The sequence below is a fragment of the Anastrepha ludens genome, chromosome 2, assembly GCF_028408465.1.
Source record: "Anastrepha ludens isolate Willacy chromosome 2, idAnaLude1.1, whole genome shotgun sequence".
NCBI classification, from domain to species: domain Eukaryota; kingdom Metazoa; phylum Arthropoda; class Insecta; order Diptera; family Tephritidae; genus Anastrepha; species Anastrepha ludens.
Genome location: NC_071498.1, coordinates 143,342,455 through 143,360,423, shown reverse-complemented (window position 1 = coordinate 143,360,423; position 17,969 = coordinate 143,342,455). Strand labels below are relative to the sequence as shown.

Genomic DNA, 17,969 nt, shown 5'->3' with positions numbered 1-17,969 from the left:
CAAGGTAATCATAGAAATAATATAATTTTTTTTAAATTGATTGTTTTCGAAATATTCCATTTCTCTCCTTTCAATTTGCGTACATAAAAAAGCTTAATTTTATCAAGGTGGCCATAAAATTTAGTTCGAAAATGTTCCGTTTTTTTCCTCTACTTTTTCTGTTCCGTTTTTTTCCTCTTTTTTATTCCGGGCTTTGGCTTCCACTTCAATTCCAAAAACAGTAAAGTGACTTAAAAATAAACTTTTTTTATTTGAATTCTTTCGCAAACATTCCGTCTCTGTTTTGAGTTTGTGTTCTTCTTTTACCTAATCAAATTTTCAAAAATATTTCGAAACTTTTATCATTCTAGACCGCATTATTAACGGGGCTGAATGATTAAATCTGTGCTTGTTTGGCATAGTAGCTCAAGTCGAAACAACTTTTAACCACCTTTGTTTAATTTTTATGCCAGTTTTTCCAGTAAACTATTTTGAAATTAATTTTCTCTATAAATAATACTTTTTTCCTTCTTCTTATATATAAAAATGGCCGTAGCCGAATGGGTTGGTGCGTGATTATCATTCGGAATTCCCAGAGAGATCGTTGGTTCGAATCTCGGTGAAAGCAAAATTAATAAAAACATTTTTCTAATAGCGGTCCCCCCTCAGAAGGTAATGACAAACCTCCGAGTGTATTTCTGCCATGAAAAAGCTCCTCATAAAAATATCTGCCCGAAATTTAAGCAAATGTAGTTTTTTTTCTTATAAAAGCGCACCCTATTGTCCAAAATGCCAACTCTTCGGCGCCTTATGAGCCAATCGATTTAACCTTCATTTTTTTTTATATAATATTTAGGCGCTCAATAAAAAAAATCTTTGTCATTGTGTTTCGTTTCATCGAAATTTGTTTTATTTTTTTCCATTTAACTCAAATATTCGTTAAATATTTTCTACTTATAACTAATTTTTGTTACTGTTCGCATGCATGTATATGTACATACACATACATGCATACCCTACATACATACACACAATCGATTGAATCCAATTATTGTCACCAATTGTGGGTGTTTACGGCAATGCCTGTAGAAATCGATGTTGAAGATGGGTAATGTTTAATGGAAAGTTTAAGTGGGGTCATTGATAAATTTATAACGGTGAAGGTGAGTTCAACGAGTTCAATGGACACCGTCAGAGCACGAATTGGAAAGAAAAACTTATAAAACCTTGTGGCACTTTCAGTTATTTGTTTTTAAATATTAAAAAATTATAAACCTGTAACAAATAAGTATTAAATGCTGGCTTCAGTGCAAATATGTGTACTAAAGTATTCCATAAAAAGTGTCAGGCTGGCCGGACTTCATCTATAATTCCCTGCATTTGAGTTTGCAATTGGATCCATTTCTCTTTCCCAGTTGTCATTCGATGCAGGAATGGCTCGCCAAGGACTGCGCGTATTGACAATACCGGAGCATGTAGAACGTATCCCAATGCTTTCCCTAATGTCGCTTTGCACTTACTTCCCATCGACTTTCCCGTTATTTCCATGGCTGCTCAAAATGCAATCAGGTTAAAGGAGGTTGTATTCTGGAGTCTATCTCTCATGCTATTACACATTTAACACCGCATTTCTTTGAACTTCGTACAGATCTCTCAATCCGCAAGCTGAAGTTTAAGGGTCATGCCAGGGTAATACTTTCACGTATGCAGCACTGCAACGAGGGGGAAATCTGTGCCGAGGCTGTTACCTCCGTCTTCACGGACGGCTCTAAGATGGAATCGGGAGTCGGGGCAGGGGTTTTCGCCTAAATCAGCCGAATACTGCCAGTGTTTTTCAGGTAGAAGTCTTTGCGATCCTGCAGGCATGCAAAACGCTTAGGGAACGAGGAAGATATTAACATTTCTTTCCGATAGTCAAGCTGCGATCATGGCACTTATGACGCAATGGTGCAGATCCAAAATGGCCAACTCCTGTAAGGAGATCACAGCTTTTGGCGGTGCAGGTAACATTTTTCTGGTCTGGGAACCGGACATAGAAATATAGGCGGAAGTGAAATTGCTGATGAGTTTGCCAGGAAGGTGTCGACTTAATTTAATGTTGTTGTACCAGCATAAATATTCCCCATACATATACGGGGTGTGCTGCTGAAGTGACAGTCCTTGGACGGATATAAATCCGGGTCGTTCCGGTTACGTAGAACCGACTGTCGTGGGAACTAAATTGGTCTCAGAGGTTTCCTACCGGTATCGGTATCGGTATCTCGCTGACTGTTGTTACAGGGGAATTGCAGAACTTCATTCTCCAGAAAGCGCAGAAAAGATGAAGCTCAATTTCTTCACGCGCTATTTCGAAAACCTTGTGGCCCCGATATAATAGACGGAAGACTCAGAAAGTGCTGGGAACTCCACGACATTTAATTTCCAAACCCTTAGATGTGTTTTACCAGGCATTGGAAGATCGGCACGCACGCAGAAAAGCTACATAGCTTTACCATTTAATCACCATTGCAGAAGCTGTGGGGACCTTTCAGAGAAGGAGACTGTTGAGCACTTTCTCTGTAAATGTCCGGGTTTGGCAGCTAGACTATTAAGATCACTGGGTGCTCCTTTCTTCGACAGCCTGGGACAGTGCGCCAACCTAAATCCCACCAATCTTCTCGACTACATCAACAGTGCTGGTGGGCTGTAGATATCTGCTTGTAGGAGAACTCATTATGGTGTCAAAACGGCGCTTTAATGGTACTTGGAGAGTGCCAGACTGGTGCTTCAGCCATTTCACCTACCTACCTGGTTAATTGTATAACAAAAACCTTATGAATCCTAGTTGAAAACGTTTGCAAAAACTCACAAAAATAAAATAACAAATTTACAAAAAGTCGGCATAGCCCTTTCAATTTTAGTATAAGTTCGAATGTAAGTTCGAAGACGCGCAAAAATAGCGTTTATTTTTCTTTTAATTTTTTGAACACGATTTTGCGTATTTTGCACCATGCGCTTTCGAACATTGGATTTATATTATTTTTTTATGAATTCGATTGCTTTCAGGTGCTTGGAAATGAATTCCTGTGTCACTGCTAGCAATTTTGCAATGAGTAATTCCTCTTGTAAATCTCTCATTATATTAGTTAAGTGTTTGGGGCTAAACTTCTGATCCAATTTTTGGTGTACGTCTTGTTGTTGGTTTGCAAATAGACGGATTTAGAGTTTTATGCCACCTCTTAACGACTGACTGCTTGCTTTATGAGAATCTGTTTGATGGCCGAGCGGCCTTACCATTTTATGTTTTTGCCCACAAGCTTGTCCTCGAGCTTGAAATCAGCCGAATAGTGTTTAAGCACTCAGCCACTCGGCCAATGCACTCGGTCATTTGCAAAACTTTCCTAGAGTATACACCAACTTATTGCTTTATTTTCAGGACAAGTTGTTTTAATTTATTGACCTTCAAAAATTTAACATAAAACTCCTAATTAATTTCTTTCACATAACACATTGAGCTAATCTGAAAATCTGTTTTGTTCTTTTTTTCTCTCTACTTACAGGTAAATATGCAATTTGAAATTCAATCAACCAAGTGCCGTTATTTTGATTTTATTGCCATTTATCCATGAATGTAAGTGTGAACCTAAATACGAGTATAAGAAACCAAAAAAAAAAAACAAAAAAAAAAGAATTTTTTGATATGTAAAACAAAACACGTTTGTATGAAAGCCGCATACTCTGCTGTGCAAGTACACACACACGTACAAACATACATATGGTATACTCGTGTAATTTCGTATTTGTTACGCGAAGCCTACAACAGAAATGTTACACATTTGAGATTCCGAGTAAGCACCGTTCTTTCATATGCAAAATACGATAATTTTTAATTCGGCTTCAGCAGCAACAGCGATCGTACGGGCCAAACAAAATGCAAATGAACAAATTTCTATACGAAATTTCATTGCTTGTGCCAAATTATTGTGAAGCATTTATTGTTGTTGTTGCTGGTTGTAACCGCAAAACAAATAGGTTTAGAGAGAAAAATGTCTGTTCCTTTTACTCATTGCAGAATTGAGAATTTGATCGGTGAATTGCGCAAAATGTGAACAAAAACAGTTTTAGCTTATTTTTTATGCACTGTTCACACTTTGCAAAAAAATAGACAATCGGGCAGAACAGAAATCGGATTTCTAAATTTTATTTTATTTTTTTTTTATTCGGTGCTGCCTGAAATGCAAGTGTTTGCGGCTGGGCATAATAAGAGAATAGTACCGTAGAGCCGTTCTCTCAACTCGGCCAAGATTTTTTGTTTTTTTTTGTAAGGTTTGCCAGCATCATAACATCTCTCACAAGAGAGTATGCAAACGGCATGTACCCGGAAAAAGAAAGTAATGAGTATAAATATCATACATTAAGAGACCTAATACAAATTGCTCTATATATACTTTCTAGGTGGGCAGAAAAGTGGAGTCTAGGAGTCTACCCGACCAAAGCACAACTCATACTGTTCACTAGGAAATACAGAATCCCTCAGTTAAGTCCAATTATGCTTAAGGGGAAGCTCTTGTGATGTCGGAAGAAACCAAGTACTTGGGACTAACCATTGATAGGAAATTGACTTGGATGTCAAACATTTTAGAAAGAGTTATAAAAGTTAGCCTAGCTTTCTATGGCTGTAAGAGAAATTTTATGCAGAAAAAGACCGATTCTAATTTATTGAGTAAGGGGCAGAGATAAGCGGAATTAGCAATATGTGGCGTCATTAAAACCACGCTATCCACGACCTTGGACATCTGCCACCCCTAGATCTCTACTGCAAATACTCAGCGGTCTGTTCCGCTTCAAGGCTCAGGGCGAGCTCACTGTCACACTAGAGGACTGTCACACACGTACATTCAAGATCTGAGACTTCTATACCATCTGAGACTCCTATACGGATATACCCAGTGATTGTGATTATCACCCTCCCATTCTCTGCTTTGAAAGGAATGTCTCAGTGTAAATCCCTTCTAGACTGGAATGGCTTGAAGAAGATCCATTACCCAGCACACCTCTTAAGATCTACACGGACGGATCTAAACTGAATACGGGTGTAGGATCAGGGTTATATTGCGAAGAGCTTTTTATCACGGAATCCGTTAAACTACCGGAGCATGAAGACTTAAGAGTCAGCTGATGGCCTTGAGTTAGTGCTGTTCTTTTTTTCTGCTATTTTTTGTTTATTAATATACATACATACTTAAAATAAAACATGATTCTGATTCTGAAGTCTTAAGATGATTAGAGATAAACAGAATATCATCAAAACATATCTACATTCTATCAGACAGCCAAGTTTTCCTACGGTCTCTGGGTGCATTTCAAATAAGATTAAAGAGTGTCTTACATTGTCGCCAATCTCTTAATGAGATGGCTATACAGTATCGAATTATCTTATGCTGTGTTCCAGAGATATACCAGGGAACTGTAGGGCTGACCAATTTGAAAGAGAAGTTACCTGTATGCCAAACATAAATAATTTTATGGGGTACATCTCGCAACTTGTAAGCTGCTTGTTATGGACGCAGTAATCAATTCTGTAAATCAAGATAAACTAATGCCAATGATGAACTAATGCCAATACCTGTGAAATTGCAAGGCAAACATGGCCAAGACTAAATTTAAGTTTATTCAAGAATGTTATAAAATTGAGTAGACTTCAAATTAGGGCCTTAGTAAGGGCGTTCAAAAAATAATGGCTCATAGGAAAACACGCAAGAAGAATTGGCGTTTACATGCATGATCTCTGTCGCAGCTGCAGGAATGAGTTGCAAACAATTCAACACTTTTTTTTGCTCATGTCCAGCTCTAGCCAGAAGCAGGAATCGATATTTAAGATCCTACTTCCTCTGGAAGGGAAAATGTGGCCTAGCCCAGCTCTTGCGGCTCACAACGGACCCATTTCGTGGCCTAAGTGGCATCGCTGTCCCTGTGTGCGATGCGGCTGCCAAACCTAACCTAAAAGGTGAACGTTTTTTGCAGCCGCAAAAATAAATAAATTAAAATTCTGAAAAAATTATTTTCTTCGACGTAGGTCATACTGCAAGGCCAGCGGCAAATACTAATTTATGTACAGTGAACATTCTTTTCCGATTACTCATTGAATAGCTATAGAAGATCGTGTAAGTGTTTTGTTGATATCGCCATAGGTATATTAATTTTTGCAAACTACGTTTTTAAGTAATGTTGAAAAATAAAAAAACAATTTTTTGTTAATGTCATATATCCTAAAAAATCCATCCATACAGTTAGTACATCAGTGAGCCAGGATTTGCTCGAGTTATGAGTCCGCCAGTTAAATAAAAAATGTTCCCATCTTCATCATACATCAATTAAGTGAAAAATAGGTAAAAAACGAGTTTTTGAAATTTATACTGTGGCCTAATACGTTAAATTAAATTTACGATGATTCAAAGACAAAATTAATAAATAGAAATAGAAAATAAATAAATAATGAATATGTAGATGAGTGCGCATAAATACGCTTTCAGTACCCTGTAGGAAAATTTTGTGGCTTCAAGTTGATGCAATTTTAGTGAATTTTATTTATTTATGTATTCTCAGTAAATCTACTTATTTGTGAATCATTTAAATGCAATGAAAAAACTACATCGATGCCTGGCGGCGACTGTAGCAGAGTTATCTTAATCGTAATAAATCGGCAATAGGCATTGGGTTCCAAATACCTAAAATTTCGCAATAGCGGTTTGTGTGCATAGAATGTTTATTAATTCTTTAATTTATTTACTAATTCTGGAGGTGAGTTTCGCTCCCCACTTTGAAAAGAAAAAATACAAGGACTAATGTTTAAGAAATTATTTTTGTAAAGGCGTAAAGATACATAAAATATTAAAATACAAAAGTTTTATTTGTTACTTTATGTGAGTAATCATTTGAAGTTAGAGGTAAGAAATTCACCAAAAGCGCCTTGCTGGTTAGTCTGTATCACCAGCGAGAACGGCTTCGAGTGTTAATTAGCTATTCAACTTTCTGATGAGCCAAAATGGCATTTTTTTCCTCTAAATATCATATCACTAAAAAATTTAGTATCGCTAAAAACAAGTAGCGAATGAGACTCAGAGATATAGGCAGCTGGACAACAAGATCATATGATCACAGCAAGATCCTCCTACAGGAACCCTCACTGCTCAAAAACAAATCAGACTACACAGTCCCCGACCTCAACTTCAAGAAAGACTTTACGGTATGTTTTCCACCGAGAGCCGAATGCAGGAAAAGAAAGGTGATTGGTACATTCGACATTGAAATCTACACTGATGGGTCTAAGATTAACTGTGGTGTTTGAGCTGGTCTCTGTTCGGAGCCGCTCAACATATCTAAATCAATCCGATTTCCTGACTATGCCAGCGTGTTCCAGGCAGAACTACTAGCAATCAGCGAAGCATGCAAATCCCTAAAATACTATAAAGAAATTGGTGCAAGAGTAGCTATCTTTTCAGACAGGCAAGCAGCTATTAAGGCCTTAGATTCCAATTCCATTTCATCCAAGTTAGTTTTACAGTGCAGAAAGGAACTAGAGTTGCTTGGTCACTGGCTTTAAATTACTCTGATATGGGTTCCCGGTCATAGGAACATAGAGGGTAATGAAATGGCAGATGAGCTAGCAAGAAAAGGTTCAGCACTAGACATAACAGAGGCGGTAGCAGTTGCTACCCCATTCAACGCAATAGAAACATCCATTGTTTCGCACTACTATGCTTTAACCGAAAGAAGATGGAAGCAAATAAATACGTGTAGTACTACAAGAGAAACATGGCCGTCGGACAATACTCAGACGACGAATTACGTGTTAGGATGCCCTCGCCCATTTCGCGTCTTACTGCAACTCTTACAGGTCACTGGAAAGTAGGGGATCACGCAGCCAGACTAAACCTCCCTTTCAATCCCATCTGCAGAAGCTGTGAAGCGGAAGGGGTGAAAGAAAGTCTCTTCCACTATCTATGCGAATGTTCATGTCTAACTAGGGCTGTTATGCCTACATCTAACGTGACTAAAAAAAAAAACAAAAAAGAAAACCTTCGTCACACGAGAACAGTGGTGGTAAAACAACGCTAGTCGCTAATTACGAATATTTCAGCAGGAATAATCAACTACAGCAACAACAACAACTCTATCGAAACTGACATTTGACCAAACGATATAAAATTTACTCCACTCATAAAAAATTTATATGAACAAAAAGTCGTTGAATGATATTTTTTGAGGCCATATTGCGTCTAGTGCTGATTTTCCCCCTTGTGGATAGGTTTCGCTTCGACAAAATCATCTGCAGAAACATATTTTACTAGCTCAAATTTTTCCTAGAGGGTAAAGCACAGCAATTTGTATATGTATTAATTCAAAATAACCGTAGTAGCCGATTCAAATATTTGGCGAAACCGGAATCGAATTTTGGCAATACACCGGAGACTTTGGCTTTTTTGGACAATACTCGTATACCTTTGTAAGCATTTTTTCTCGGTTTGTTTGACTTTGATATCTCTCTACTTTTGTGTTTAATGCTTTTAATGCTTGTCGGCTAAATTGAAATGTCTCAGCGTACGCTTCAATGTCACTCACTGTTGGCGGCAAAAAGCGGCTTAAATGCTTAATAAAGTCACCTAAATGGCAATTTGTTTCTTTTTTCAAGCTATTGGGTGACAACTGCAAGGCGCATGCGTACAATCCGCGTGAGTAAATGCAAAATGTGGTTAAAGGAATTTTTAAATATGCATTCATGTATGCACATACAAATTTTTATGTTTATAGAAGCGACAATTAGGCGATAGAATCAAAGTCTCAAACTCGCGCCTTTTATTAGCAAATTATTTTAACAACAACAATGGTGAAATAAGCAAGACAACTGATTGTTGTTTTTTTTTTTTTTTTTAAATAAATATTCCTGATATTTGGTGTGAAAATCTGTACTTGGTATTTTAATAGTTTTTTCCTTGGCTACATTGCAATCATTTTCATGTGTTTTGGACCTCGGTGCATTTCGCCTGCTAATCTGCGTATGTGACTTATCCACCTACTATACAACATACTTGTTTATATATAATATTTCGTTATTGTTTAGTACGGCTGTCGTAAAAATTGTCGTTTCGGTCAGTAACACTGTCCAGCAACTGTTGCACAGTGTGCGCGAAGCATGCAAAAAGAGGTAGAAAAAATCAAGTCAAAAATACTTAAAAAATAAATAATTCGTACCTGTTAGGTGTTTGGCCAACCTCTTTCTCATATTTGCAGCGTGCGTCTTAATGCTGTTCTACAAAAATCTTTACTACTTCTAACTAAAAGGTAAATATGTGGGGCTACTTTTGAGATTAAAACTAACTTTTTCTTTAAGTAAATGGCGGCAATATATATATATTTTCCCATCGTTCTTAGATGAAACATAGGACCTCAATAAGCAATTTAAAATTAGACTTATTTAAAGCTGGGAGCTTCACTTGCCGCCATGAGCGGCCTGCTTTTGTAGCACTTCTGCTTCGACTAGTCGCCTCTGCGTGTTCGTTGGTCTGCCGCATCTGCGACTTCCTTTTGGATCTGAATGGCGGCAATAAACTAGTTTTATTTGTAGGCTCGCTCAGGGTCCAATTGGTCTAAACTTAAGCTTAGTTAGTTTAAAAAAACCTCGCAATTTTAAACGCTCGGTGAAAATATTTTTCTCCAAAATATTAGGAATAGAAAATTTGAACTTCGAAAGAGTTGAATATTTCACATTTTTCACAATCTTAAGTGGTGGGAATAGTTTGAAAATGTAAGCTGTTTCGAATAAAGTTGAAAAAACTGAGACAAAGTAAAAATAATAAATAGGAAGTGAAGAATTAAACGTTGCACAATAGGTTTCCGAATAGTATCTAAAAAAATACAAAATATGCCTCTTATACGCGTTCGAAGATTCCATTTTATTTTTTAACAACACGTGCTTCTATCCGCGATTAAAATCACTTGTTGAATGCACAATATATTTATCAAAGGAAATAAAATTAGTTCCGTTATATTCCGCGAATAATTTTTTGTATGCAAAAATCGTACAAAAGTCAAATTATGGGTAAAATTCGCACGAACTTATGGACTGACCTGATAGCAGACGAAGAAACAGCTGTGTTGGAGCGGCAGACATCGGGGCAAAAAGCTTTTAGAAAAGCATATTAGCGATAACTGTTGAAATGTTAATTATTTAAAATAATAAATTGAATAATATTAAATAAAAAAAATATTTTTAAATAAATAAAAATAAATATTTTAAAATAAATTTTTTTTTAATATTTAAAAAAAATTAAATGAATGAGATAAATTAAATTAAATTAATTAAATGAAATAAAAAAATTTCTTTCGGAAAATAATAAAATAAATAATTTTTAAAATAAATTTTTTTTTATTATTATTATTATTATTTTATTTATTAAACAAATAAAAGAAAATATTTTTAAGTAAAAAAAGTTTTTTTGTTTTTAATATTTTAAATAAAAATTTTAAATAATTAAAAAAAAAATTTATTCAAAAAATAAAAAACAAAAATATTTTTAAATAACTTTTTTTTTAAATATTTTTAAATACAAAAAACTAAAATTTATTTAGTTTTTTTATTTAAATTTTATTTAAAAATAAATTTCTAAATAATAAAAATTTTGTATTTAAAAATATTAAAAAATAAGACCATTTTTTATTTATAATTTGTTTTAATTATTTTTAATATTTTTAAATTAAAATAAAATATTTTTAAATAAAAAAAAGTTTTTTATTTAAAAATATAAAGTTTTTTATTTCAAAATATATAAATATTTAAATATTTTATTTAAACCCACAAAACAAAAAAATTTTTTAAGTAAAAAAAAGTTTTTTTGTTTTTAATATTAAAAAAAAAAAAATGTTATAATTTTAAATAAAAAGTTTAATTATTTTTAAATAAAACTTTTTTTTTTTAATATTTTATTTTATATTTTTAAATTTAATTTTAAATAAAATTTTCATTAGTTTTCCAAATTTTCAGATTGGACTATTAGTCCAAATAAAATAAAATTATTGGACACTATAGACTAAATAGAGCCGCTTTCCCACAATTTTTACAAGGACTAAGTGTGAATGCAAATGCAGTCAAATAAAAGGCAATTGGACGTTTCGCTTATAGTAAAACTTAGTGACGGAAAAGATGGGACATTTATGTATATGGCTCAATCTACTCTTACTAAAGCCCCGGAACAGGTGGTTGAGATTTTTGAAGCACATTTATGTCCAAGGTGGGTAAATGTACGAGTATGTCAACTTCGTTGACCCTACGCCAAAACTTAACAGCTACCCAAACTATAAGAAACACAATAGAAAGTACTCCGTATTATCAGCTGGTAACCCAAATTTCTAGAACTTCACGTGATTCTATTGTAATAAAAAATGCCCAAAAAAGTTATTCAACTAAAATTATTCGTTTTTATAATTCCACTTTCTTAATATTAATAAATACGATTCTTGCTCACCTCGATACTGGCGACAATTTTTTTCATTGCCTACTCAGTACTTGCGACATTAGAAAAGTTTTACCTCTATATGTACTTGCAACATTTTTCGTTTTGCCTTTCTTTTTCTTTTGCTCTTTTTACGTTGTATTTTTGAACGTGGACGTCATTCTGGTAATGACATTTTTTGAATTGAATCAATTGAATGACTTTATTGTACTTTTGCATGGTGTGGTCTCATAACGGCAAAGAAAAAATTTACACTGCTTACAATAAAAGACTTTCTGCTGACTTTCTGATCAAATTAAATACGGGTATTTCCATTTCTTATTAAAAAAAGGAGTTTGTTACGCGATCTGAATTCGGTTCAGGTATAAGAAAAACTCTTGAGATTTCTGAGTTTCCAAAAAGTGAAAAGGGCCAAGGGCCAAATAAAATAAAATTACTTCGATGGAGGCAATATCAGCATTCAATATATGTTTGGCTTGGGCAGAGCGAAACAATGATTGCTTAAACGATGTTATGACGCTGCAGAGGCTCAGAAAAAGTGTAGTACTGAACAAGCGAGAAATCAAAATCGAAAATTTCTTTAATTTCGAATGAAACTTATCACTTTAAATAATATTTAATTAATATAATATAAATAAATAAGCTTGAAATGCTATTAGTAAAGAAAACCATTTTAATTTGTATGGAAAAAGAAAACCTCAGTACTTAGTACGACCACCTCAAAACTTGCACCGAGCCCAGTGAAAGCCACTGAAATTCGGCTATGCTCGGCTACAAAATTTTAGTACGGCTTAGGATGAAATTGGCCGTTGTTTGGTTCGCTGCGGTGCGGGCTTAAATCGTTCTCTAGTCTTCTACTAACCTACTCATGGCTGCCTCTATAAAATCCTCTCGCGATTCCACGATTTCCCTGCGCCATGTTTATCAGTAACTTTATTTGACTCTTATTAGTAGTTTTTGACTTAGAAACAAATTTTCAGCATTTTATTCCATTGAAAAGTTGAAATTCTTAAATTTTTGTGTATTGCTGCCTCACACTTTGCTGGCGGAAATTTGTTTGAAAATACCATCACATTCTTCCTTTTTTACATTCGTGATACCTATTTTCTTCCCAATACACAATTCACTTTTTCGAAGTTCATTTGTGATAAGAGGAAAGGGAAAATGGAAAAAAGTTCCCTAGGAAATGTTATTCAGGATAGATGGAAAGGGAATAGAGGAAGTCATCTTCACGATTTCGAGATCGGCCGATTTTGCGACTTGTTTTCAGAAATACCTTTACATTTGTTCCTCTAAAGCGATACCGCATTTATGTAGACGAAGAAGTAATTATCCCGCCCTGGTATGGCCCGAGAAATGCCACATAAGTTCAGTGCAGCCCAGTACCATCTTAGGTTTATTAAAAGAACTGGGTTTGGATGAGGTATTGGGAAGAGTGGATGGCACAATAGACCTGAAGATCGAGGGTCTGGCTATCTATCTGCGATTGAAGTTGTTTCATTTTGAGCTCGGCAAGCAAATGAAAAGCAGAGAGCTCACTCGTCGAACAAAAAATAAAGTCTTAAAGTTCTCCATCCTTTTAACGGTGGTATAACCATGGAGAATAATCTTCCGAGAAGAGATTACTAAGAGAAGGAAATATTCTGTACAAGAAGATGGAATGATAGACTGTTTGCGCTTTACAACATGAGCTTCATCAACATGTAGACTATAATTGTTCACGGTGATCAACGACTATGATTTTACACGAGCGCTGAGTTATAACTCAATTGTGCTAAATTTACTTCTGGTTACCAGTAGATTGGAGCAAACTTCTAACTCTAATAAAACCTCAACTCTCAAATTTTCTGGATAACATGTCGTTCGACATGCACACGATAAGACTCGGCATTAATTAGAGTCTGCAGCAGCTGTCCTAATTCTTATCCTGGTTATCATTTTTTTACTTCGGATATGTCGAGCTTCAATATCTTTTCTTCTTCTTCTTCTTGGTGTCACAGTCTTTTTTGATGAACCATTGCTTCCTTCACAGCTTCTCGCCATCGTTCTCGATTTGGAGCCACTTCCCTCCAACAATGCACGCGTATTTTCCTGAAATCAGCTTCCACATTTTCTGGCTACCTTTTCCTCGGACGACCCCTTTTTCTTTCTCCAATTGGGCGAAAATCTAGTGCCTATCTCGTTGATCGCTCCCTTGGCATTCTAGCCACATGTTCCAGCCATCTCAGTCGTTGAGACTTAATTAATCTTATTATAGTTTCTTTCGTAACTATGTCGCGTTGTGCCTAATGCGATAAGTGCCATCTGCCAGTCTAAGCGAACTATAGATCTTTCGGAGCACTCTTCTCTCAAAGCACATTAGCTGTTTTGTCTCGTTAGCTTTCAGCGTCCATAATTCACAGCCATATATAAGCACAGGTCGTATCAGTGCTTTATACATTCTTAATTTTTGCTCCCGCGATATTATTTTAGATATCTTTTACGTTAGATATTTTTATTAGACGAATTTCATCACTAGTTTGCAGGAGGTAACCCAACCGAAAGTAGTCAACGCTCGGTCTTCTACGCAACCAGCCTTAATTAACTTAATTACTTTCTCCTCTGTCCCTTCTATCCTCTCAATGGTATCACACGGGACGAAGTTTTTGTATCTCGTCCAAGTGAGTGCTTGTTTGGGTAACTTTATAACCTTACCTAACCTAAACTAAGTGCAGAAGGACTAGCCTACAACTGGCCATGTCCTTTTTTTTTAATATCGGTCCAAAACGGCAAACGGCTGTTTATACGCCCCATCGCGGTAATGGGAATACTGAATATTTTGAATGTCATTTCAAACTAAATTACAGCACCTCTAAATTTTATTAATTAATTATACCCTCAAATATCCCACTGTGTGTTGTTTGTCACATGGCGTCTCAGGTAACATATTTATTTTTTTGGTTGTCCGGTTGATGTTGCCATATCGAGCGTAGGTGTTGGTGTTCGGTATGTTAATGGCGGCCATTTGTGAAGCGATAGCGACACGCTCAGAAAGTTTGTTGTTACCACCAAAGTGAGGCGCCTAATACGTGGCATACAAATACAATTCTTCTGTACCAATGCAGATAGATTTGAATTTGAAAATAACAACTATACTTGTATGTGTGTATGTATGTACATACACATGCACATGTCTTTCTCTGTCTTCTCGCGATGTGGCGCAATCGGCGCGAAGGTGTAGTTTAGTGCAAATTAACGAAGTATTTGTCGCATGCAAGACATTTTTCTGAAATTAATATGTATCTCATGCAACTTTTAGCAGCGTTTAATTAAACACAGATATGTTTTTTGCATTAGCTGCCATTGCAAGAAAAAACGAAAATGTGTGGTATGTGCACATATAATTACTTACCAATATTTGCACATATATATATATATGTATATGTACATGTGTATGTGTTTGTTTGCCAAAAGCGCCGCAAACCTGTTGCAATAGCATCATTTGCCAACAAAATGCCATTGAGACAGCAAATCCTATCCAAAATCTGATAAATGGAAAAGCAACCAAAAGCGCGCGCATTAAGTGGTTCAACAGCTGTATTTGCCAACTTGAGACATCATTGAGTTTAAGCTGCAATTGTGGCACATGCACACGCATACACACAGATGTACATAATTATATATGTACGTGCTCATGTTTTTTCTTTTCCTGCTCGTTTTTTTCGCGTGTATTTTTAATAGTTGCACATTAAAATCTTCTAAATCAATGCGCTTTTGACAATTATTGCACCTGACGACATGCATCACAGTGTGTGCATATATATGTGCCTACAATACAGTACCTAGCCATTGAATTATGACCGATGATAAAAATTACATATTAATAGCTTTGAGAGCGAATAAAGAGCAAACGGTTTTAAAGCATTTAAAAAAGTTTACATATTTGTTTTTATTAAAAGCTTCTTGACATTTTTGCATTATTTTAAACTAATATTTCGTGGCTCCTCCCCTTGCTGTTAAGACGGCCGCAATTCGTTGAGGCATACTGGCTACACACTGTGATATCTTCATCTTAAGATGTTGGTCATTATACCACACTCCTTCGATGTTTTCCTTAAGCTGTTGTATTGTGGTATTATTCCGCTAGTATACTGAGGTATGCCCAACAATTTTTGATGGGGTTAAGGTCCGGTGAATTGCCAGGCCATGGCAGAACCATTATTCCCATTGAATTCAGACCATTCATGCTCATCCTGGATGTGTGAGATGGAGCTCCATCTTGCATTAAGATGTATTCGTCTCTCGGACACTTCATAACGTTTTCCAGCACGTCCACGTACTGGACAGAGCGCATTGGTCCCTCTGAGGTTATACAGCCCCAAACCTTAACACTGGGGGTGTGTTTGATCCTTGAAAGCACACAATCTTCAGAATATCATTCTCCGGCTTCTCTGCGCACAAAATTTACTGTTTTTGTGACGCTTCCCAACGGCATTCATCGCTGAAGATGATCTGTAAGAAGAAAAACAATACCACAAAAAAGTGTGAATATTCACATCTTCTTACTGCTATTTGACAAAGGAAGAAATGTTTTTTTTTTTAAACTTACTTTTTTCCAATATTCCGCGTCGAAGTCTCTGTGAAGTTGTGCCCAAAGTTTCCGCCGATTTCGCATGCACGGTGTCAGTTTTGACTGTTTTGCTGGTCGTCTGCAAAAAAGTCGATTTTCGTATAAGCGTCGTCGTAACGCTCTTTCCTAAATATTTACTCCAGATTCCTGAACCTCTCTTAAAATCATCTTACTTGAAGCATTTCTGTTGCCGAGAACTATTTGGACGATTTTGCGGTCCTGTCTGGTTGAGGTAATGCATTCTCGGCGACAATTTTGGCGATTGTTTGAAGTTACCGCTAAAACGTTGTTGGTATTTTTCCACATTTTGGCAACATTTACCACAGACGCGTTGGATATTCCAACGGTTCTTGCTATGTCTGCATAGTTCAGGTTCTTGGCTATTAAACGAACTGAAATTTGTTGCTTTTGTCCCGACGTCTAATTCGACTTTCGGCCCATATTCTAAAAAAAAACTGGTTAAATTGAAAAAAAGGATAATCCACGTGACAAACTCAAAAGATATGTTTATTTTGTATAGGGTGGGCCATGTAAAATTTGCTTTTTGAATGGGTTATAAAAAAAAACTAATCAATATTTTTTCAAACTTTTTTTTTTATTTTGAAGATTGAACATTGCCATTTATGAATGAAAAATAATATCGTATAAATGACTACCACGACTGGCTTTGCAGTAGGCCATTCGATCAACCCAATTTTTAAGCACATTTTCGATTGTTTGGGCTCCAATTTCATGAATGGCAACTTCGATTTCATGTTTTAAAGCATCAATCGTCTCTGGACGGTTCGCATAGCATTTGTTCTTAACGGCTCTCCACAAAAAATAGTCTGACAGGCTTAAATCACAGCTCCGAGGCGGTCAATTGATATCGGAATTTCGGCTGATTATTCGGTTTTCAAAAACGGTAGCCAAATGTTCGAGTGTAACAAGTTGCACCGTCCTGTTGAAACCGAATGTCGTCCATGTCATCCTCTTCAATTTTTGGAAACAACTCGTTGAGCATGTCACGGTAACGCACGCCATTTACTGTAACCGCGGCTCCTCGCTCATTTTTGAAAAAAAAAATGGCCCGATGATGCCGGCAGACCAAAAACCGCACCAAACTGTGACTCGTTGTGGATGCATTTGCTTCTCTACAGTAACGTGTGGATTTTCTGAGCCCCAAATAGGACAATTTTGCTTATTGACGTAGCCACCGATGTGAAAATCAGAAAAAAAGAAGAAGACTCACCACTTTGGAAATAGGTTTTCAATATTACCCAATTTTGTTCAAGCGTATTAGCGTCCCATTCCGTAAATGTCAAGCCTTTAAGTAAATTATGAACACATTTGACATGCCATTTGTGTTACCATTCTCAAAAAAATAGGTGGTTTCAAAAAGCAAACTCTATATGGCCCACCCTGTATTTACTGTTGTTATATTTTAGATATATGAATGCTCTCTATTCAATTCTTTCACTTTTCAGACGATCTCAATTAGTTTTTTTATGCTCTATAAGCAAAAAAACTGATCCTTTTCTAATCGTAGCAGGCCAATTGACCGGAAATTCTTAAAAACATCTAAGAACAGGTTAAAAACCCCTTAATACCCTTTTTTTATTTGGAAAAGCCCAAATTAGATTGAAAATTTTACCTGATATTTGAAATTTTCAGAAAAAATGCCATCGGTCATAATTCAATGGCCAGGTACTGGACGTGAATGTGCGCACAACTGCATTGGATCGTGCGCGCCTGTCACTCCACTCACACTCCAACTCACATCAACCATCTTAACATTCCCCTCTGTGGCTCTGCATTTGTTTGTTGCTTCTCCATCTAACTGTCTGTCTGTCTGCTGTCTGTCCATTTGTCAATTTCTTGCATCTGCGTCAATTCGCTTGCTTGACTTGATT

At 36.0% G+C, this 17,969-nt stretch overlaps 2 protein-coding genes across 4 annotated transcripts in view; both read left to right on the top strand.

Annotated features, from left to right (window-relative positions):
* LOC128855476 (uncharacterized) overlaps positions 1-3,572 on the top strand; it is a 93,067-nt gene extending 89,495 nt beyond the window's left edge. For all 3 annotated transcript variants that reach the window (XR_008453724.1, XR_008453726.1, XR_008453725.1), the window contains one exon: positions 3,519-3,572. The gene's annotated coding sequence lies outside the window, so the exon portion shown is untranslated. The remainder of the gene's footprint in view (positions 1-3,518) is intronic.
* The window catches only part of LOC128855208 (uncharacterized), a 74,692-nt gene continuing 58,662 nt past the window's right edge, over positions 1,940-17,969 (top strand). Inside the window, exons 1-2 of the mRNA XM_054089929.1 lie at positions 1,940-1,982; positions 3,524-3,589. Of these exons, the coding sequence (XP_053945904.1) occupies positions 1,940-1,982; positions 3,524-3,589 (109 nt within the window). The remainder of the gene's footprint in view (positions 1,983-3,523; positions 3,590-17,969) is intronic.